General features: G+C 44.1%; 1 protein-coding gene across 1 annotated transcript; it reads left to right on the top strand.

Moving 5' to 3' along the window:
* Positions 1-11702: 11702 nt before the first annotated feature.
* Positions 11703-21848, top strand: LOC123760855 (proteasome subunit alpha type-6). Its single transcript, XM_045746634.2, has 7 exons — positions 11703-11838; positions 14246-14340; positions 14879-14960; positions 15330-15485; positions 16183-16318; positions 19445-19582; positions 21594-21848. The coding sequence occupies exons 1-7, from the start codon at positions 11763-11765 to the stop codon at positions 21649-21651; spliced, it is 741 nt and encodes a 246-aa protein (XP_045602590.1). The 5' UTR covers positions 11703-11762; the 3' UTR covers positions 21652-21848.
* Positions 21849-21896: the final 48 nt, after the last annotated feature.

The following is a 21896-nucleotide window of genomic DNA, read 5'->3' as shown; positions in this document are numbered from 1 at the left end:
GACCAGACCAGCAAAGTAAGAAAATTCAAGCCGGGAGACTTCGTCCTTGCTTATTTCCCTATCCCAGGTTCACCTTTACAAAACAGATTTTCAGGACCCTACTGCGTCAAAGAGTGCAGGAATAATAATAATTATGTGATAGAGACTCCAGATAGGCGGCGGAAGACCCAGCTGTGCCACGTCAACCTCCTGAAGCAATATAATGGTACTCCTCCCACTGTCTTGATTAACTATTCCACATTCACAGAACCCTACATCCACAGTGAGACCTTCCCAGCTTCTCCTCCCGAAAGCACTGACAAGGAGTCAGCGCTTTCTAATTCCGAAATCCTTAATGATCTTCCCAAATACTTTCAGGATAATCATAGTGCACCTCTCGTCAAGATCTTCAGAGAACATCAAGAGTTGTTCAGAGATGATCCCCAAGAGTGTAATGTTACCCAGCACGACATCCAACTGCTCCCCGACACCCGGCCGATTCGTCAACCCTTCTACCGAATCAGCCCGAGCAAGAAGGAAGTCATGCGTGCTGAGGTGCAGTACCTCTTGGACCATGGACTGGCTACACCTTGTGAGTCCCCCTGGGCCTCACCTTGTATCTTGGTGCCCAAACCCCAAGGTAAGGTGCGGTTGTGCACTGACTATCGAAAACTGAACTCTGTCACTGTCAAGGATGCTTACCCCTTGCCAAGGATAGATGACATCCTTGATGCCATTGGTAGTGCCCAGTACTTGTCCCAAGTGGACTTGCTTAAGGGGTACTATCAAGTGTGTCTAACGGAGCGCGCTAAAGAGATATCTGCCTTCATCACTCCTTTTGGACTTTTCAGATATGAACGCCTTCCTTTCGGACTATGTAATGCCCCGGCCACCTTTCAAAGAGCTGTCAACCGTGTCATCCAGGGCTTGGATAACACATACGCCTACCTGGACGATATCGTCGTAGCCTCCAACTCCTGGAGTGAACATCTGCTCCAGCTGCGACGTCTGTTCTCAAAGCTCCTGACAGCCGGCCTCACCATCAACCTGGGCAAGTCCACTTTCGCGAAAGGTAAAGTGCGTTATCTGGGTCATGTTATTGGGAGTGGCAGCATAGCTCCGTTAGACTCACACACTCAAGCCATCCTACAGTATCCACAGCCTACCACCAGGAAGCAGCTCCTGCGCTTCCTTGGTCTTGCCTCTTACTACCGTAGGTTTGTGAGGAATTTCAGTACAGTCGCCACACCTCTAATTCTATTAACCAGTCCCAAGCAACGGTATAATTGGACCATGCAGCAAACCGTTGCTTTCGAACAACTCAAATTCCTCCTCTGTTCTAACCCCATTCTCGCCTCTCCAGATATCACCAAGCCTTTCGTCCTTCATGTCGACGCCAGTGGTACCGGCGTTGGTGGTGTCCTGATGCAACTACGAGGCGAGGAGGTTCTACCTGTCAGCTACTACAGCTACAAACTGAAACCACACCAGAGGAACTACAGCACTATTGAAAAGGAGCTACTATCCATCGTCCTGAACCTCCAACACTTCGCTCCGTACCTACAAGGCGCCAGGTCTACCACCATCTTCTCAGACCACAACCCTCTCCGCTTCCTACATCAAGCCCAATTCACCAACCAGCGTCTTCTACGATGGGCTCTGTATTTACAAGACTTCAACCTGGAGATCCGCTATATCAAGGGTTCTGACAACACCATAGCCGATGCCCTCTCCAGAGTTTATGAAGTAGAAGCGACTCCATCCATTACTCCACCACATAACGACGTACTTCTTCCAGAACCGCAGGCTTCGGGGGAGAGTTGTGACGATAATCTCCTTCAAGAGATTGAGCCTGCTCTTCCCTCCAAAATTACGTCTTCACAATTATATAAAAAGACTATGGAAGAAATGTCCAACAACGACAACAACACCAGCAAGGCTTGCAAGGGTGAGCAGAAACGTATGCAGCCCGCCACCTGTTCGGACCCAAATCACCAAACTACCCGTTGATCGCTACGGCTCCGCTGATTGGTCGCCGGTCTGGCTGCACCTGCACTCGCCCCCCAATACTACCCGATGTCTGGGGTCGCCCCAACATCAGTCTTCAGAATGTTCCGTGCTTTCGTAGCCAGCACACCTCCCAGCTAGACTCTAGAGTGTACTGAGAGAGGTGGTGGCTTTAAGCCAATATTCCAGCACCTCCCACTTACTGTTGTATTGCACTTCTTGTTATTTTGCCTTAACGTAACTTTTCATTGTGTCATTTAAGTATTCTTATTATTTTGATTGATTGATTTTATTATACATATTTGTTTGTGCATTATTTTCATGTTTTGATTTATTTAACGTAATTAAAATTTCATTGTTAAAGTTTACTTGTGTTTTGTGTGTCTTCTCCTTACCTTACCACAGACGAAGTTCCAGTTTTTCTATTTTTTTTATAACTATGTGACGAGGCCATACCCCTAGCCTTAAACAGCCGAACACCAACGCGTTACCGTCACACTAGCTTACTACACCGCCACATGTTCAAATTCAAATTCAAAATTCAAATTTTTTTCAGGTAACCGTACATACACAGAAGACGATTTACAAACATAAAGTTGGATTTTACAGATAGAGCTTAGTAAATACAGTACCTAAAGCCACTAATACTCATAGCGTTTGGGGCAACAAAACACTTGTAAACTATGAATCAGCTGCCAGTAAACAAGCTATAGATGCTGTAAATAACTGTTGACCGTTGAAGTCATGTATGAGAGATGTACAATAATGCAGAGAGTGTTATAACATGTCCGTTGGAGGCAATCTGGCAGAGCGCTGCACCACCATCATGAATTAAAAGCATGATAAAATTACTGGCCATAGAATCTGCATATATAATTTAATTATATACTAGTGGGCCTAAATGTCACATTGTTTCAGGGTCTACCATTATAAAAATGCAAATCTGCCGGTGTTCGCTGGCGGCCCTGCTGGTAGCCTGGTGGTAGACTGGTGGTAGGCTAGTGGTAGCTTGGTGGTAGCCTGGTGGTAGGCTGGTGGTAGGCTAGTGGTAGCTTGGTGGTAGCCTGGTGGTAGCTTGGTGGTAGCCTGGTGGTAGCCTGGTGGTAGGCTGGTGGTAGCCTGGTGGTAGGCTGGTGGTAGCTTGGTGGTAGCCTGGTGGTAGCCTGGTGGTAGCCTGGTGGTAGCCTGGTGGTAGGCTGGTGGTAGGCTAGTGGTAGCTTGGTGGTAGCCTGGTGGTAGGCTGGTGGTAGGCTAGTGGTAGCTTGGTGGTAGCCTGGTGGTAGCTTGGTGGTAGCCTGGTGGTAGGCTAGTGGCTAGCCTGGTGGTAGCTTGGTGGTAGCCTGGTGGTAGCCTGGTGGCTAGCCTGGTGGTAGGCTAGTGGCTAGCCTGGTGGTAGGCTAGTGGCTAGCCTGGTGGTAGCTTGGTGGTAGCCTGGTGGTAGCCTGGTGGCTAGCCTGGTGGTAGGCTAGTGGCTAGCCTGGTGGTAGCTTGGTGGTAGCCTGGTGGTAGCCTGGTGGCTAGCCTGGTGGTAGGCTAGTGGCTAGCCTGGTGGTAGGCTAGTGGCTAGCCTGGTGGTAGGCTAGTGGCTAGCCTGGTGGTAGGCTAGTGGCTAGCCTGGTGGTAGGCTAGTGGCTAGCCTGGTGGTAGTATGGTGGTAGCCTAGTAACCACTAGGCTACCACCAAGCTAACCCGCTATGTATATATATTTTCACCTAGTTGTGCTTGCGAGGGTTGAGCTCTGGCTCTTTGGGCCCGCCTCTCAACTGCCAATCAACTGGTAAATCCGAATTGAATCAGTCATTAAACGCCAACTTTTCCCAGGGGAAAAGTTTTAATTGTTGTCGCTTTGTGAGTTCTACGGCGCGCTAATTTTCTCAAGGCTCAGAGACCTTGGAGGAAATTAGCCAACGGTCCTGTTCCTGGAAAGCTGTGACCCAAGCACCGACTCTCCGGAAAAGAAGGAATAGGGGAGCAAAGTTCACGGAAAAGCCATGAAGAGTCCAAATACGCCGAACCAATTTTAAATCACATATTTACAGGAAGTGACTTGAATATGTGTGATGTTTCGGCATCCTCCGAGGCTCTTCAATTGTGTAGGTTAGGTTAGGTTAGGCTGTGTAGGCCGCTCCTGTTGGGGCTCCTGTTATACCCCTGTTGACTCCTTTTTCCGTCCTGTTGGTACTCGTGATGTGAAGAGTTGTACTCTGGACCACCAGTTGTACTCTGGGCCACCAGTTGTACTCTGGACCACCAGTTGTACTCTGGACCATCAGTTGTACTCTGGACCACCAGTTGTACTCTGGACCACCAGGTGTACTCTGGACCACCAGTTGTACTCTGGACCACCAGTTGTACTCTGGACCACCAGTTGTACTCTGGACCACCAGTTGTACTCTGGACCACCAGTTATACTCTGGACCAAGAGTTGTACTCTGGACCACCAGTTGTACTCTGGGCCACCAGTTGTACTCTGGACCACCAGTAATACTCTGGACCACCAGTTGTACTCTGTACCACCAGTAGTACTCTGGACCACCAGTTGTACTCTGGACCACCAGTTGTACTCTGGACCACCAGGTGTACTCTGGACCACCAGGTGTACTCTGGACCACCAGGTGTACTCTGGACCACCAGGTGTACTCTGGACCACCAGGTGTACTCTGGACCACCAGTTGTACTCTGGACCACCAGGTGTACTCTGGACCACCAGGTGTACTCTGGACCACCAGTTGTACTCTGGACCACCAGGTGTACTCTGGACCACCAGTTGTACTCTGGACCACCAGGTGTACTCTGGACCACCAGTTGTACTCTGGACCACCAGGTGTACTCTGGACCACCAGTTGTACTCTGGACCACCAGTTGTACTCTGGACCACCAGTTGTACTCTGGACCACCAGTTATACTCTGGACCAAGAGTTGTACTCTGGACCACCAGTTGTACTCTGGGCCACCAGTTGTACTCTGGACCACCAGTAGTACTCTGGACCACCAGTTGTACTCTGGACCACCAGTAGTACTCTGGACCACCAGTTGTACTCTGGACCACCAGTTGTACTCTGGACCACCAGGTGTACTCTGGACCACCAGTTGTACTCTGGACCACCAGGTGTACTCTGGACCACCAGTTGTACTCTGGACCACCAGGTGTACTCTGGACCACCAGTTGTACTCTGGACCACCAGGTGTACTCTGGACCACCAGGTGTACTCTGGACCACCAGTTGTACTCTGGACCACCAGGTGTACTCTGGACCACCAGGTGTACTCTGGACCACCAGTTGTACTCTGGACCACCAGTTGTACTCTGGACCACCAGTTGTACTCTCGACCACCAGTTGTACTCTGGACCACCAGTTGTACTCTGGACCACCAGGTGTACTCTGGACCACCAGGTGTACTCTGGACCACCAGTTGTATTCTGGACCACCAGTTGTACTCTGGACCACCAGTTGTACTCTGGACCACCAGGTGTACTCTGGACCACCAGGTGTACTCTGGACCACCAGTTGTACTCTGGACCACCAGGTGTACTCTGGACCACCAGTTGTACTCTGGACCACCAGGTGTACTCTGGACCACCAGTTGTACTCTGGACCACCAGGTGTACTCTGGACCACCAGTTGTACTCTGGACCACCAGTTGTACTCTGGACCACCAGTTGTACTCTAGGACCACCAGTAGTACTCTGGACCACCAGTTGTACTCTGGACCACCAGTTGTACTCTGGACCACCAGGTGTACTCTGGACCACCAGTTGTACTCTGGACCACCAGGTGTACTCTGGACCACCAGTTGTACTCTGGACCACCAGGTGTACTCTGGACCACCAGTTGTACTCTGGACCACCAGGTGTACTCTGGACCACCAGTTGTACTCTGGGCCACCAGTTGTACTCTGGACCACCAGTTGTACTCTGGACCACCAGTAGTACTCTGGACCACCAGTTGTACTCTGGACCACCAGTAGTACTCTGGACCACCAGTTGTACTCTGGGCCACCAGTTGTACTCTGGACCACCAGTTGTACTCTGGACCACCAGGTGTACTCTGGACCACCAGTAGTACTCTGGACCACCAGTTGTACTCTGGACCACCAGGTGTACTCTGGACCACCAGTTGTACTCTGGACCACCAGTTGTACTCTGGACCACCAGTTGTACTCTGGACCACCAGTTGTACTCTGGACCACCAGTAGTACTCTGGACCACCAGTTGTACTCTGGACCACCAGTTGTACTCTGGACCACCAGTTGTACTCTGGACCACCAGTTGTACTCTGGACCACCAGTTGTACTCTGGACCACCAGTTGTACTCTGGACCACCAGGTGTACTCTGGACCACCAGTTGTACTCTGGACCACCAGGTGTACTCTGGACCACCAGTTGTACTCTGGACCACCAGGTGTACTCTGGACCACCAGTTGTACTCTGGACCACCAGGTGTACTCTGGACCACCAGTTGTACTCTGGACCACCAGTTGTACTCTGGACCACCAGTTGTACTCTCGACCACCAGTTGTACTCTGGACCACCAGTTGTACTCTGGACCACCAGGTGTACTCTGGACCACCAGGTGTACTCTGGACCACCAGTTGTACTCTGGACCACCAGTTGTACTCTGGACCACCAGTTGTACTCTGGACCACCAGGTGTACTCTGGACCACCAGGTGTACTCTGGACCACCAGTTGTACTCTGGACCACCAGGTGTACTCTGGACCACCAGTTGTACTCTGGACCACCAGGTGTACTCTGGACCACCAGTTGTACTCTGGACCACCAGGTGTACTCTGGACCACCAGTTGTACTCTGGACCACCAGTTGTACTCTGGACCACCAGTTGTACTCTAGACCACCAGTAGTACTCTGGACCACCAGTTGTACTCTGGACCACCAGTTGTACTCTGGACCACCAGGTGTACTCTGGACCACCAGTTGTACTCTGGACCACCAGGTGTACTCTGGACCACCAGTTGTACTCTGGACCACCAGGTGTACTCTGGACCACCAGTTGTACTCTGGACCACCAGGTGTACTCTGGACCACCAGTTGTACTCTGGGCCACCAGTTGTACTCTGGACCACCAGTTGTACTCTGGACCACCAGTAGTACTCTGGACCACCAGTTGTACTCTGGACCACCAGTAGTACTCTGGACCACCAGTTGTACTCTGGGCCACCAGTTGTACTCTGGACCACCAGTTGTACTCTGGACCACCAGGTGTACTCTGGACCACCAGTAGTACTCTGGACCACCAGTTGTACTCTGGACCACCAGGTGTACTCTGGACCACCAGTTGTACTCTGGACCACCAGTTGTACTCTGGACCACCAGTTGTACTCTGGACCACCAGGTGTACTCTGGACCACCAGTAGTACTCTGGACCACCAGTTGTACTCTGGACCACCAGTAGTACTCTGGACCACCAGTTGTACTCTGGACCACCAGTAGTACTCTGGACCACCAGTTGTACTCTGGACCACCAGTTGTACTCTGGACCACCAGGTGTACTCTGGACCACCAGTTGTACTCTGGACCACCAGGTGTACTCTGGACCACCAGTTGTACTCTGGACCACCAGGTGTACTCTGGACCACCAGTTGTACTCTGGACCACCAGGTGTACCAGTTGTACTCTGGACCACCAGTTGTACTCTGGGACCACCAGTTGTACTCTGGACCACCAGGTGTACTCTGGACCACCAGTAGTACTCTGGACCACCAGTTGTACTCTGGACCACCAGTTGTACTCTGGACCACCAGTTGTACTCTGGACCACCAGTTGTACTCTGGACCACCAGGTGTACTCTGGACCACCAGTTGTACTCTGGACCACCAGGTGTACTCTGGACCACCAGTTGTACTCTGGACCACCAGTTGTACTCTGGACCACCAGTTGTACTCTGGACCACCAGTAGTACTCTGGACCACCAGTTGTACTCTGGACCACCAGTTAGTACTCTGGACCACCAGTTGTACTCTGGACCACCAGTAGTACTCTGGACCACCAGTTGTACTCTAGACCACCAGTAGTACTCTGGACCACCAGTTGTACTCTGGACCACCAGTTGTACTCTGGACCACCAGTTGTACTCTGGACCACCAGGTGTACTCTGGACCACCAGTTGTACTCTGGACCACCAGTTGTACTCTGGACCACCAGTTGTACTCTGGACCACCAGTTGTACTCTGGACCACCAGTTGTACTCTGGACCACCAGTTGTACTCTGGACCACCAGTAGTACTCTGGACCACCAGTTGTACTCTGGACCACCAGTTGTACTCTGGACCACCAGGTGTACTCTGGACCACCAGTTGTACTCTGGACCACCAGTTGTACTCTGGACCACCAGTAGTGCTCTGGACCACCAGTTGTACTCTGGACCACCAGTTGTACTCTGGACCACCAGTAGTACTCTGGACCACCAGTTGTACTCTGGACCACCAGTAGTACTCTGGACCACCAGTTGTACTCTGGACCACCAGTAGTACTCTGGACCACCAGTTGTACTCTGGACCACCAGTTGTACTCTGGACCACCAGTTGTACTCTGGACCACCAGTTGTACTCTGGACCACCAGGTGTACTCTGGACCACCAGTTGTACTCTGGACCATCAGTTGTACTCTGGACCACCAGTTGTACTCTGGACCACCAGTTGTACTCTGGACCGCGTGCGGCTCAAGCACCCTTCTGAGAACAAGCGAGGCATGCTCCTACCCAGAAACAACAGATCTATTGATCTACACTCCGGCAGCTGAGTCAGATAAGCTAATCGTGCTTGCTGGGCGGAAGCTTAGAGTACTTCCAGTTCCATAATCTCTACCAATGTCGAGCGTTAGCGTGCACTCAAATTGTGTATTGTGAGTGATTATAACTGAACTCAAACAGCAACAGGTCATTAGATCCAAATTAGGCTGTTATGGAAGCCTCTGGTGGCAGAAAGTATGGTGGGCGGGCATTTGATGGCCTATCGAAACCAACTGACTCCTCGGTACCACAGCGTAATTAACCCAGTCTCTGGGAGCCGGTCGGCCGAGCGGACAGCACGCTGGAATTGTGATCCTGTGGTCCTGGGTTCGATCCCAGGCGCCGGCGAGAAACAATGGGCAGAGGTTCTTTCACCCTATGCTCCTATTACCTAGCAGTAAAATGGGTACCTGGGTGTTAGTCAGCTGCCACGGGCTGCTTCCTGGGGGTGGAGGCCTGGTCGAGGACCGGGCCGCGGGGACACTAAAGCCCTGAAATCATCTCAAGATAACCTGTAAACTTTTGCTTCAGTGTACCAGAGTGTACCTCATATAAAATAAAAAATAAATAAATAAATGTTTATTTAGGTAAGGTACATACATACAAGAGGCTTTACAAAAGTTGATAGATTTATAGATAGAGTTAGTACATACAATGCCTAAAGCCACTATTACGCTAAGCGTTTCGGACAGGAAAAACATTATTAGAGACTAAAACTTAATACTAACTAATACTAATATGGTAAACTATCTTATATATCTAGTTATTTTAATCATTCTAGCGAAGGCTATTTTATCAGTTATGTTTCTATTCATTGTTAAAGGAGTTTTTGTCACTAGTGTTATTGTGTCCATAATGTTAAGATCACTAGTAACTTGCTGTGTGAGAGGATCCCAGACGCTGCCTTAATAGACTTCGCTACGACATGGTAAAAGAATTACAACCAGAAGTTCTACTGCCCTTACTTGCAGCCTCTCCGAGACACAAACCAGAATTTTACGTCTGGGATGCTCTCGGACGTAGGCTCGAACCCTCGTCACGGCCCTTGTGGATTTGTTCAGATAGACAATGTTAACATTAGCATTAAAAATGATGAACAGTTCCTTGGCTCATACACAGATAAGAGACTGAACTTCAGCACCCACATACAACGAAGGTTCAGAAAGTTTAAACAAAGCGGTCAGGATACTCTCTAAAATCAGATATTATGTTCCTGACTCTACTCTCCTTGCGCTATATTACTCGTTAATCTATACCGGTTAGGGAGCCGGTCGGCCGAGCGGACAGCACGCTGGACTTGTGATCCTGTGGTCCTGGGTTCAGGCGCCGGCGAGAAACAATGGGCAATGTTTCTTTCACCCTATGCCCCTGTTACCTAGCAGTAAAATAGGTACCTGGGTGTTAGTCAGCTGTCACGGGCTTCTTCCTGAGGGGTGGAGGCCTGGTCGAGGACCGGGCCGCGGGGGCACTAAAAAGCCCCGAAATCATCTCAAGATAACCTCAAGATACCTCTCTAACATATGGTTTGTGTACATGGAGGTCAACCACTCCAAGTTACCTCAAGCCTATCATCACTCAGCAAAAGTCTTCTATCAGAACTACAACAAACTCTGTCTTCAGACATCTTAAAGCCCTCTGTTTAGGTCCCTAAACATGTTGAAGATACACTCACTCCACACATTCAATCCCTTGTACCATTTACATGTATAAACCCTTGTTCCTAAATACTAATCCTGATCTGAAACGCTTCATTGTATAGATGTAATAGAACTCATGGGCACCACAACAGGAATAAATATATCGTTCATATTCTTAGCTTGAGCTGCCTCATCCCTTTGTGTGTATTTTACCTCAATAAACTGATTTCAATTTCAATTTCACCAGAGTAATAATCCCATCAATTTATAGTGTAGTTATTATGTTGAACTGACAGTCTGCTACAATGTGCCTGTTATCACTTATAGATTATGGACCTGCCCGAAACACTATGTGTGTTGTGGCTTTGTGAGAATGTTTATTTATTTATTTATATATATATATACAAGAGTTGTTACATTCTTGTACAGCGACCAGCACGTGTAGTGTTCCGGGCAGGTCCTTAATCCTATGGTCCCTGGAATACGACCCGCGATAAATCGTTTAACAACCAGGTACCCATTTTACTGTTGAGTTAAACAGAGGCTACAGTTAAGGATTTGCGCCCAGTCAATCCTCCCCGGCCAGGATACGAACCCAGGACAAAGCGCTCACGAAACGCCAAGCGAATGTCTTACCACTATGCCACGGAGACTGCTAAATGTAATAGTCAAACACCAATGTTAAGCACTCTTACAACCCAATGTACCTTCTTGTATATACATCAGTCAGCAAATAAATGTAACTGTGAATTCTTGTATAATAAATAAATAAATAAATAAATGGAAGAGAGATACTTGTCACTTCCATTTTTAAATGTATGTACGATATTACAGGATATTACGCTCAGTGCGTAAAGGAATATTACACGATTACATTATAAATGTCACACTATGTACCCTTTTCGTAGTAGATAATTATTATTATTAAATATTTTTATTATGAATGGAATATTTGTATTATTAATTTTTATTTTTAATTTAGTTCCCCAGCACCCTCTCCCAGATGCTTATTTTAACCTCGCGACTTTGGCTCCTGGTAAAGCTTCGACTTTAAAGATTTTATTTAATATAGATTTAGATTTATATTTATATTTTTTATTGAGGTAAAGGTACATACATAGAGGATGAATTACAAACATAATGTGTGAATTAAAGATAAAGCTAGTACATACAATACCTAAAGCCACTAATACCCATAGCGTTTCGGGCAAGTTTCGGGATATAACCAAATCAAACATAAAATATATATATTTAGTTGTAAATAGTAATATTAGATATTTAAATATAAAATATATATAAGTTATTATAGAAAATATTAGGACAGAAGGTAATGAAGTCGAGGAGAGAGAGCGCGGAGGTAAACAGTGACGGTGACTGATCAACAAGAGAGGATGGCGCGGGGTACCAGTGCCGGGTTTGACCGTCATATTACTATCTTCTCCCCCGAGGGAAGACTTTACCAAGTTGGTGAGTTAACACACAGCTTCCTGGGGCTGCTGTCTTCCTCTACCGCCACCAGCGAGGGTGTTGTTGCTGGCCGCCAGCTGTGGGTAGTGAGGGAGGGTGATAGTGACCGCCTCATGTACAGTGAGCCTTCACACACTCACAATGGTACTTTTATAGGTTTAATAACTCATATTTGACTACCAAATTAACACGGGAGACATCTCCCGTGACGCAGGGTGCAGCCGCACCTCCACAGATCTCCAGTATCAGCTCTTGATACTGGTAATGGCTCAAAAGGGCCACCACTTACGGGCTATTCATGCCCGTGCCCCCTCTTGGGTGGCTTAATCTTTATCAATCAATCAATCACCAAATTAAGTTATTAATTTGGTAGTCATCATGGAAGCCTCATATATTGCATAGGTTAAGATTATTGGCCTCTGGGTTTTGGCACCAGAAAAAATGTACAGCATCAGAATGAGTGCACAGAATGAAACACAAGTTCAGTACAGTATATGGAAGTTGTCAAAAAAACTCATGTCGTCACGTTAGTGGTCATAAACGGCATGGTGGACGGTCTCCTATGGGGCGTGAGGTGGGGTCAGGAGCCTCATTTAAGTCGGGCCTCAGATTTGGCTTCAAATTTCAAGTGCCAAATTAATAACTTAACATTACAGCAGATTTAGATAAGGACCTTGGGAGTCAAAATTCACAACTCGCTAAAAGTTGTAGGGCAGGTAGGGACAGCAGTCAAAAAAAGCAAATGAAACGTTTCGAATAATGAAGCGCACCTTTGACTTTAGGAAAATGTTTTATTGATTGGATTCGGGTAGGAAATTGGTCATCACTTTCCCCAGCTTTGAGTGGACGAGGCTGTTAATGTGCAACAATATTCCACCCTAGATGATACTTGCGTCTTAAACTAGCGACGGCCAACTGGTGGTCCGCGAGAACATTTTTGTGGGCCACAAAAAAATCTGGACATTATTTGCATTTTTTGTTTTAATAATAATAAATAATATTCTAAGAAATTCTTACATTCTGAATGTTTATTTTATTTGTGTATTGTACGTAACTGTGTTTCATTTAACTTATACATAATGGCATCAAATAGTTTTATTTTAATAGCTATCATTTCTTCTTTGGTTTCAAATTTGAATGCGATAAATCCATAATAAGTGGAATAAAGCAAAGGAATATTTTGCATTTCTTTAGTACAGTACTACAAAAGATAATGTAACTAATGCTAATAGTTACAATAGTAATGTGTACTTTATTTAACCGTGAGCTGATCAATAATTCAGAGCCTCCATAGGCCTCGTCAGGCACCATAAGCAACAACATTCAAATTGGAGGCGGAGAGAAGAAAAAACTCAATATCAAAAAAATTATTGTATTCTTTAAATGTAAGGTCTTCCGACATGATCACATCATGGAGGGAGTTGACAAGGTAGACAAGGCCAGCCTTTTGTAAATAGAAAGAGTAGGAACAGTAGAACATGGATGGAAGGTGAAAATTCAAATGAGTTAGAGAAATGTAAGGAAAAATTTGTATCGTGTACAGGTGGTCAACAAATTGGGTGCACTGAAAGTTGTAATCATGGCAGCCATCTTAATGCACAACTTTAAGGCCTGGTTCGACAAAAGAATTTGAATGTCAGAATAATAGTTTAATTATAATACAACAGGTAAGGCTAGTAGGCAGGGCATAAAGAGCTAGATCTTGCTTCCCTACTCACTGATAGGTAAGGACTGCTATCAACTTCCCAGCCCACGTCCCTGACCACATCAGCCACACTCGGAACACAGCCCGAGTACCCAACCCACCCCCTAACACTTATTTTCTCCTTTCTCTTGTCCATGTTTGTAATATATACTGTACTGGTATGTAGAGAGGAGGGCAAGAGTTTATTAATTTAAATATACTGTACCTGTTCAGTATTTATAATATTTGTCAAGATATTCGTTTCATAGTGACTGGGGATACACTGTATCCTCTTTGATCAACTGTGAGGACAACCTGCATACTTTATTATAAAATTATTCCATAAATATTCTTTTTATTAAAAATATAAAGTGCAATGTTGTACATTTATTATTTTATATATATATACAGTACTCAGACCACGGAGGAAAATTGAAACACGAATTTCCTCAAGTACTTTCATATATTAATACATCTTAAGAAGGAGTCAACTTCTGAAGATGTATTAATATACGACAAGTACTTAAGGAAAATAAGTATACAGTATAATGAAGTATTAATATACGAAAGTACTTAAGGAAATTCCTGTTTCAATTTTCCTCCGTGGTCTGACACTGTCACATTTTTAATCACGTGTTTATTTTCGTGATATACACACACATACAGTACTGTAATTATATATAACATTTTTTGAGTTTGATTTGAAGTTTTTGTTTCTTTCAGAATATGCATTTAAGGCAATCAACCAGGGAGGACTTACGTCAGTAAGCTGCAAGGGGGAAGACACAGCCGTATGTGTTACTCAAAAGAAAGTGCCGGTGAGTGTTCAGCGTTGGTGAATGGCTTCAAGTGTCAGTATACAGTATTTTCACCACACTGGTATTAATCTGCAATTAGTTCAATTTTATGTGAACAGTTCTAATCCTGAAGGTATTGCGAACAGTGAAAAATACTATTATAAATGAATGTATTATTATAATACATTCATTCATTGTATGCAGGCGATGAGTCACTATAACGTGACTAAAGTATGTTGACCAGACCACACACTAGAAGGTGAAGGGACGACGACGTTTCGGTCCGTCCTGGACCATTCTCAATCGACTTGAGAATGGTCCAGGACGGACCAAAACGTCATCGTCCCTTCACCTTCTAGTGTGTGGTCTGGTCATCCTGTATTGTACGTCTGCACTCCATGCTCAGTGTTAGCACCTGCAGTTGTGCTTATACACGAATTTAATGGTTATTGAACCATTAAATAAACTGAATGCAATATTTTAGAAAGATTGCCTGATATATGTAAATACTTACAATACTATACTGTCATTACTAATCAAAATGTGGTTCTTTGGTTAGGACAAGCTGCTGGACCCCAGCACGGTGACGCACATGCATCAGCTCACCAAGAATGTTGGCTGCGTAATGACTGGCATGCAGCGTAAGTTGCTAATTTAAATGTTCACTTCTTTGTGCATATCTTTATACATTTTGGATAAAAATAATTTGTTTTTTCCAACTTTAAATTTTATGTTCAGTGCTGTATTTAGTAGTGGACATTTAAAAATATGTACAATAGTTATATTTTGTTGTTGTCGAGTAGTTGATCTGATCTTGAAGATATTAGAGAACAGAAGTTGGTTTATGCATTTTTCTTGTCATAGGTATTCAAGGTACTTTATTTGTATAGGCCAAGACATTGATACGTAAGGAAGGATTATAATACAATTTTAGTGCTGTTTAAGACAAAATTATTAATATTGTATATTAAAGTAAGATTTCATATATTTAAAGGAAAGTTATTTTTCAGCTGACAGCAGGTACCAGGTAATGGTCGCTCAGAGTGAAGCTAACAACTTCAAGTATCGTTATGGCTATGACATGCCCATTAATGTTCTGTGCCGACGTATAGCCGACATCAACCAAGTATACACACAAAATGCTGAAATGCGCCCCTTGGGATGCAGTAAGTTAAAACCCTTATGAGTACTGTACTAAAGTGTAAACACTCGATTATTTATTAGTGATGAAGTATTTTCTTCTAGGTCATACAACCACTTTTTTAACATTTGTATAAATTATACCTGTTGAGTTCTCATATCTAAGAAAAAGAAATTAATTCAAAAAATAAAATATGATTTTGCACTTAATACACTTGTGGATGATGTCTCAAGATTACCGAGTCTCGCTCCACTGCCTGGTACACACTCGCTTGCAATCTTTGTACTGATGCCATGGTTACTACGAACCACTGTATTACTGATAACAAAGTCAGACTATGTGATCAGTAATACAGTGACTGATAACAATACTTTGTGACTAATCACATCGCAAGATGTACTAGGAAGTAACGTCATCACTTCCTTTATTTTCAGACGTGAGAGTTGGGCGTCTAATTTTCCGCCGCATTATTATGATTTACTGTGAAGTTTAAATTAATAAAAATAAGTTGCAAAGTTGCATTGAGTCAATAGTGTTAACTGCTGTTAGTTCTGAGGTCTTGTCAGATCCTGGTTAGCTCTTTGCTAACTGAAAATAGTTTGATTTGTGAAGGAAAAGGTTATCCCTTCAAGAATTTATAGAAAGATCAGTTCGCTGGCTATTAACCACTTAGATAAATTATTTTCCAGCTTGTTTCTCGGTCTGAAGATAATGAATTTCAGGCATGATCTTGATTGGCTATGATGATGAGCTTGGCCCGTGCGTGTACAAGACTGACCCAGCTGGCTACTATTGTGGTAATCGAGCGTGCTCAGCTGGTGTCAAACAGACGGAAGCAAACAGCTTCTTGGAGAAAAAGTAAGTTATGTAATTTGAATTTGCTTCCTCCTGGTAATGATTTTCTTTTTCTTAGACATTTGCTACTTAAGTTAATTGTTACCGTTTGTATTTCCAGGTGTTGTATAGTTATACTGGCTTAGCACGTTCTCTTAATAATTTACCTGAAGGTCACCATTTCACCAGTGGCCTCGACGAGGACAAGAAGCCAGTGGCTTGTCAAAGGTCCTCAAATTTGTCCAGATAATTTTATCCAGATGGATATTGATTTAAAGCAATATTTTGGCAGTACTGTAATGGCCTTGGCGGGTAGGCTTATAAACCTATGGGCAAAAAGAGCCTCTTCACGTGTGTGAGTTACATCTGAACTATTAAAGAAGTTGTCTCGATCAGTATACTCCACATTGTTCAATATTTTAAGTTTCAATGAGATCAACCCTGTCAGGTCTAGTTGTGTTTGCGGGGGTTGAGCTTTAGCTCTCTGGTCCCGCCTCTCAACTGTCAATCAACTGGTGTACAGGTTTCTGAGCCGATTGGGCTCCATATCTGGTTGATACCTGGTTGATGGGGTTCTGGGAGTTGTTCTACTCCCCAAGCCCGGCCCGAGGCCAGGCTTGACTTGTGAGAGTTTGGTCCACCAGGCTGTTGCTTGGAGCGGCCCGCAGGCCCACATACCCACCACAGCCTGGTTGGTCCGCCACTCCTTGGAGGAATAAATCTAGTTTCCTCTTGAAGATGTCCACGGTTGTTCCGGCAATATTATGCTTGCTGGGAGGACGTTGAACAACCACGGACCTCTGATGTTTATACAGTGTTCTCTGATTGTGCCTATGGCACCTCTGCTCTTCACTGGTTCTATTCTGCATTTTCTTCCATATCGTTCACTCCAGTACGTTGTTATTTTACTATGTAGATTTGGTACTTGGCCCTCCAGTATCTTCCAGGTATATATTATTTGATATCTCTCTCGTCTTCTCTCTAGTGAGTACATTTGGAGGGCTTTGAGACGATCCCAATAATTTAGGTGCTTTATTGCGTCTATGCGTGCCGTATATGTTCTCTGTATTCCCTCTGTTTCAGCAATCTCTCCTGCTCTGAAGGGGGAGGGAAGTGAGTACTGAGCAGTACTCAAGACGGGACAACACAAGTGACTTGAAGAGTACAACCATTGTGATGGGATCCCTGGATATCTACACTTGAAACTGTGTATGGAGTCAGCCTCCACCACATCACTGCCTAATGCATTCCACCTGTTAACTACTCTTGACACTGAAATGCAACTGGATCACACAAAGAGGCTTGCTTTTCCCCCTAACTGTATTTGATCGACTACGTCTGCATCTGATGTTAGCACAAGATCTAGAATGCCGTCACCCTGAGTAGACTCTGTCACTTGCCGTGAGTGAAAGGAGTCCTGTACCAGGTCAAGAAACTGTTCTCCTGCTTTAATGATGCCCAATCTCTTGTCTCAGGATTAAAGTCCCCATTATAAGGGCTTGGGTTTCCACTGCTGCATTGATCACATTATATACAGATCAGTAACTTCCACTGCTGCTGTTGTGTGTGTCTCGTAGCATACTCCCACTTTCACTTTGATGCCATTTTGAGCTAGTATGCTGCACCATACAGGTTCTGAGGATCCCATGGTGTTCAATTCCTCATTATTAGTTGTATTCAAGTCTTGTATTACATATAGCATTACACCACCTACTCTTCTTGTTCTGTCCTTTCTGAATGGTGTGTTGTGTCCTGGAAGATGAAATTCTCCTTCAATTATGCCCTCTCATCGCCATCGCTGATGCCAATGATCTCGGGATTCTCCGCCTCCATGTATGCACACACTGCATCATAATTTACTAAGGTTCTGGCAGTTGTGTAGACGAAATTTAAATTCGTGACAGTGTTCCCAAGAGGGCCGAGAGAGTGCTCTTTGCCTTAATTAACAAAGACAATGGAGCAGCTATGGGGAAATGGTCATACCTGCTTATGAAAAAGAAAAATTTCATTATGATTATTAATTTGTATGCAGAATATAAGAGAAACATGATAATAATTGATTATTTATCTTTTCACTTGGTGGAGGTGCTCTGTAACTCTGTCTGACACTTGTCAATGCCTGGTGCTCAATTTTACACACACACACTTCCTGATTTATTCTCTGAATGTTTTATCACTTGTTTTTCTTTATTTACATCCACAGAGCCTTTATATCCATATTTACATCATCTCTGTAAAACCCAGACAATAATTGTTTAAATCATCATATGATGACTGCATTCCCCTAGTAACATTCATGACGATTACTGCGTTTGTACCACGAAATGGTAGCAGGATTTTGTCATGGGTCAAGGTAAACACCATTACATCCACATAGATCTATTATATCCAGATTTGCATCATACATGTAAAACCCAGATAATAATTTTGCAAATATTCATATGATATCCCTTCATATGAGGGAACCGGTCGGCCGAGCGGACAGCACGCTGAACTTGTGATCCTGTGGTCCTGGGTTCGATCCCAGGCACTGGCAATAAACAATGGGCAGAGTTTCTTTCACCCTATGCCCCTGTTACCTAGCAGTAAAATAGGTACCTGGGTGTTAGTCAGCTGTCACGGGCTGCTTCCTGGGGGTGGAAGCCTGGTCAAGGACCGGGCCGCGGGGACACTAAAGCCCCGAAATCATCTCGAGATAATCTCAAGATGATGATAACCACATTACCATGGGAATCAGCAGTTGATGATAACTGTTGTCTGAGGGTTAATGTGTGATTTTAATTAAGTATTTTTATGAGAAGTATTAACCACTTTTTTTTAAATGGTATTCTAATCTCACAAGGCTGTTAGGTGTATTTCACTATTCATTTATATTAATGTGTTATTATTGAGGTCTTTATTACTGCAAGTATGCTCATAAGATTTTAGCATTATAATTTACATTGTTGCAGGCGATGAGCCACAATAACGTGGCTAAAGTATGTTAACCAGACCACACACTAGAAGGTGAAGGGACGACGACTTGAGAATGGTCCAGGACGGACCGAAACGTCGTCGTCCCTTCACCTTTTAGTGTGTGGTCTGGTCAACATTTACATTGTTATATCTCTTTTGTTTGAATAGCAATAATTTTCAACCTGCTTGTTCCAGATACCGAAAAAAGACAAATTACACCCACGATGAAACCATCCAGCTGGCCATTACTTGCCTCATGACCGTCCTCTCGGCAGACTTTAAACCCACAGAGATTGAAGTGGGAGTCGTATCAAAAGAGGAACCTAAATTTAGGTAAGGATTCTTGCCAGATGTTTATGACTATGCCTGGATATTAACCCCCTCCCCCCCCCCCTAACACTATGTTGCCACATTTTGTGTAGCAAAATGTTTAAAGTTAACAATGTGTGTAGTATACTGGGAGGCATTTTGCTGTGTGGTTAACATCGGAAACTGACAAGGGTGTTGTGCCGTGCTGTGCTTGGTGCCCCCGTCAGAGCTGCTCAATGGTTCATTATGGTGCATACAAAAGTAGATACTGTAGTTACATATAACATGTATAAACAATGTAATAACAGCAAAAAACTTTGTTTTATTGCTAGACAAAAATATATTTTGCGCATATTAGTGACACGCATATATTTGAGCATACTTGTTCTACATGTTCTTGTGTTCTGTGACACAAATAACAACTTTGACAGCCTAATGCATCATTGTACCAGACAAAACATAGTAAAAGCATTAAAATATGAAGGAAATATAATGTAATTATATTTTCACGCTATGCGTGTTTGTGGCTTTACAAGAATGTAAGAACTCCTGTATATAAATAAATATTTCTTTCTGTGTATTCTATTCATTTGGTTTTAATTATTTTTTCTAGTGTTTGGACTACAATGCTAGTTAATGATATAGGTCTATAATTTAGAGGGTCTTCTCTGCTACCATTTTTGTAGATTGGAACTATGTTTGCCGTTCCCATATATCTGCAAAAATTCCTATACATAAAGATTCCTGAAAAATCAATTGAAGTGGTGAAACTTTTTGGGTGAACCCCTAAACTTTTTTTTGTGTGTGTAAATGTATGTATAGTTTAGTTTATTATTGTATAACAATAATACTTTTATAATAATTTGTTGTATTTTAATATTTTTGTTATAGTTTTCATATACTTTATTAATAACTAATTTATTATTATTGTTTATTACCCAAAATTTATTTGGGTAATGAAGATCATTAACAGCTGTTGTCATAATATCTTGAGGTGCTTCCGGGGCTTAGCGTCCCCGCGGCCCGGTCGTCGACCAGGCCTCCCCTGGTATGTATATATAATAATAATAGTACTGGTTTTGGCTGTTATGGGCCTCGGCAGCAACTAGGATGAATAATCTTCAGGTGACCGGTCGGCCGAGCGGACAGCACGCTGGACTTGTGATCCTGTGGTCCCGGGTTCGATCCCGGGTGCCGGCGAGAAACAATGGGCAGTTTCTTTCACCCTATGCCCCTGTTACCTAGCAGTAAAATAGGTAGCTGGGTGTTAGTCAGCTGTCACGGGCTGCTTCCTGGGGGTGGAGGTCTGGTCGAGGACCGGGCCGCGGGGACACTAAAGCCCCGAAATCATCTCGAGATAACCTCGAGAAGATAACCAAACATTTGTATGTTCCGGTAAACAGTTTACACAGAACACAATCCAATCAGGCCATCCATGAATTGGTTAGAACAAGGCTCCCTGGTATGTTTACGATCGTTAAATTGGGCCAAAAAATCTTTCATCCAAGAGATCTTATTCTTGGCAAATACAGCGAAGGCTAGTGAGGAAAGGCATGGCTGCAAGCAGCTGGCTGCCTCCTGTCTCTCTCAACTAGTATTACCTCAAATTTCTTCTTAAAGGAAGTATACAAGTCAGCCTCTATTCAGTGAACTGTACAGCATTTAATTATAGTTTGTATTTGCATAACATTTTTTCAGAAGTGCATCATTCCCTGTACAAGTCGAGGACCACCTAAATCTTATGATTTATTTTACAAAATGGTGTAACTACTACAGTACTGTAGTAATAGAATATACCCGCCAAACACACACCGAAACTACGACGGTATAACGTTGGAACAAGTTTTAACACCTCCTAACCAGTTATAACAACCAATATAGCAAGTTGTAACAACGTTCTAATACGTCATAAACACGTTAAGCCAAGATTAACAACTTTATTACAAGTTGTAACAAGCGGAAAATAGAGACGGTTTCGGTTTGTGTTTCCAGGGTATTCACCTTCATTTATATTCCAATTTTTACTTTCTTTCAGGGCCTTGACAGAACAAGAAATTGACTTTCATCTTAGTGCCATAGCAGAGAGGGACTAAGAAACTATTCCATCACCACCAACTAGGTATATAAGCTCTTGGAAATTGTCAAAATATGGTGAGCCTTTTTTCATAACTGAAATTGCATTGTTTTTTATTACTATGCCACATTAAGGAAGTGATGTTTACCATATATAAATAATACACCTCAGTCTTTAATTTGTATTTGAATATTACCTAATAAAGTTTGATAACCATGTAATGGTTTTGCTTTACCAAACTGAATAGTACTGATTTTCACGTGC

Source organism: Procambarus clarkii, chromosome 3 (assembly GCF_040958095.1).
Source record: "Procambarus clarkii isolate CNS0578487 chromosome 3, FALCON_Pclarkii_2.0, whole genome shotgun sequence".
NCBI classification, from domain to species: domain Eukaryota; kingdom Metazoa; phylum Arthropoda; class Malacostraca; order Decapoda; family Cambaridae; genus Procambarus; species Procambarus clarkii.
This window is presented reverse-complemented; position numbering and strand designations above follow the sequence as displayed.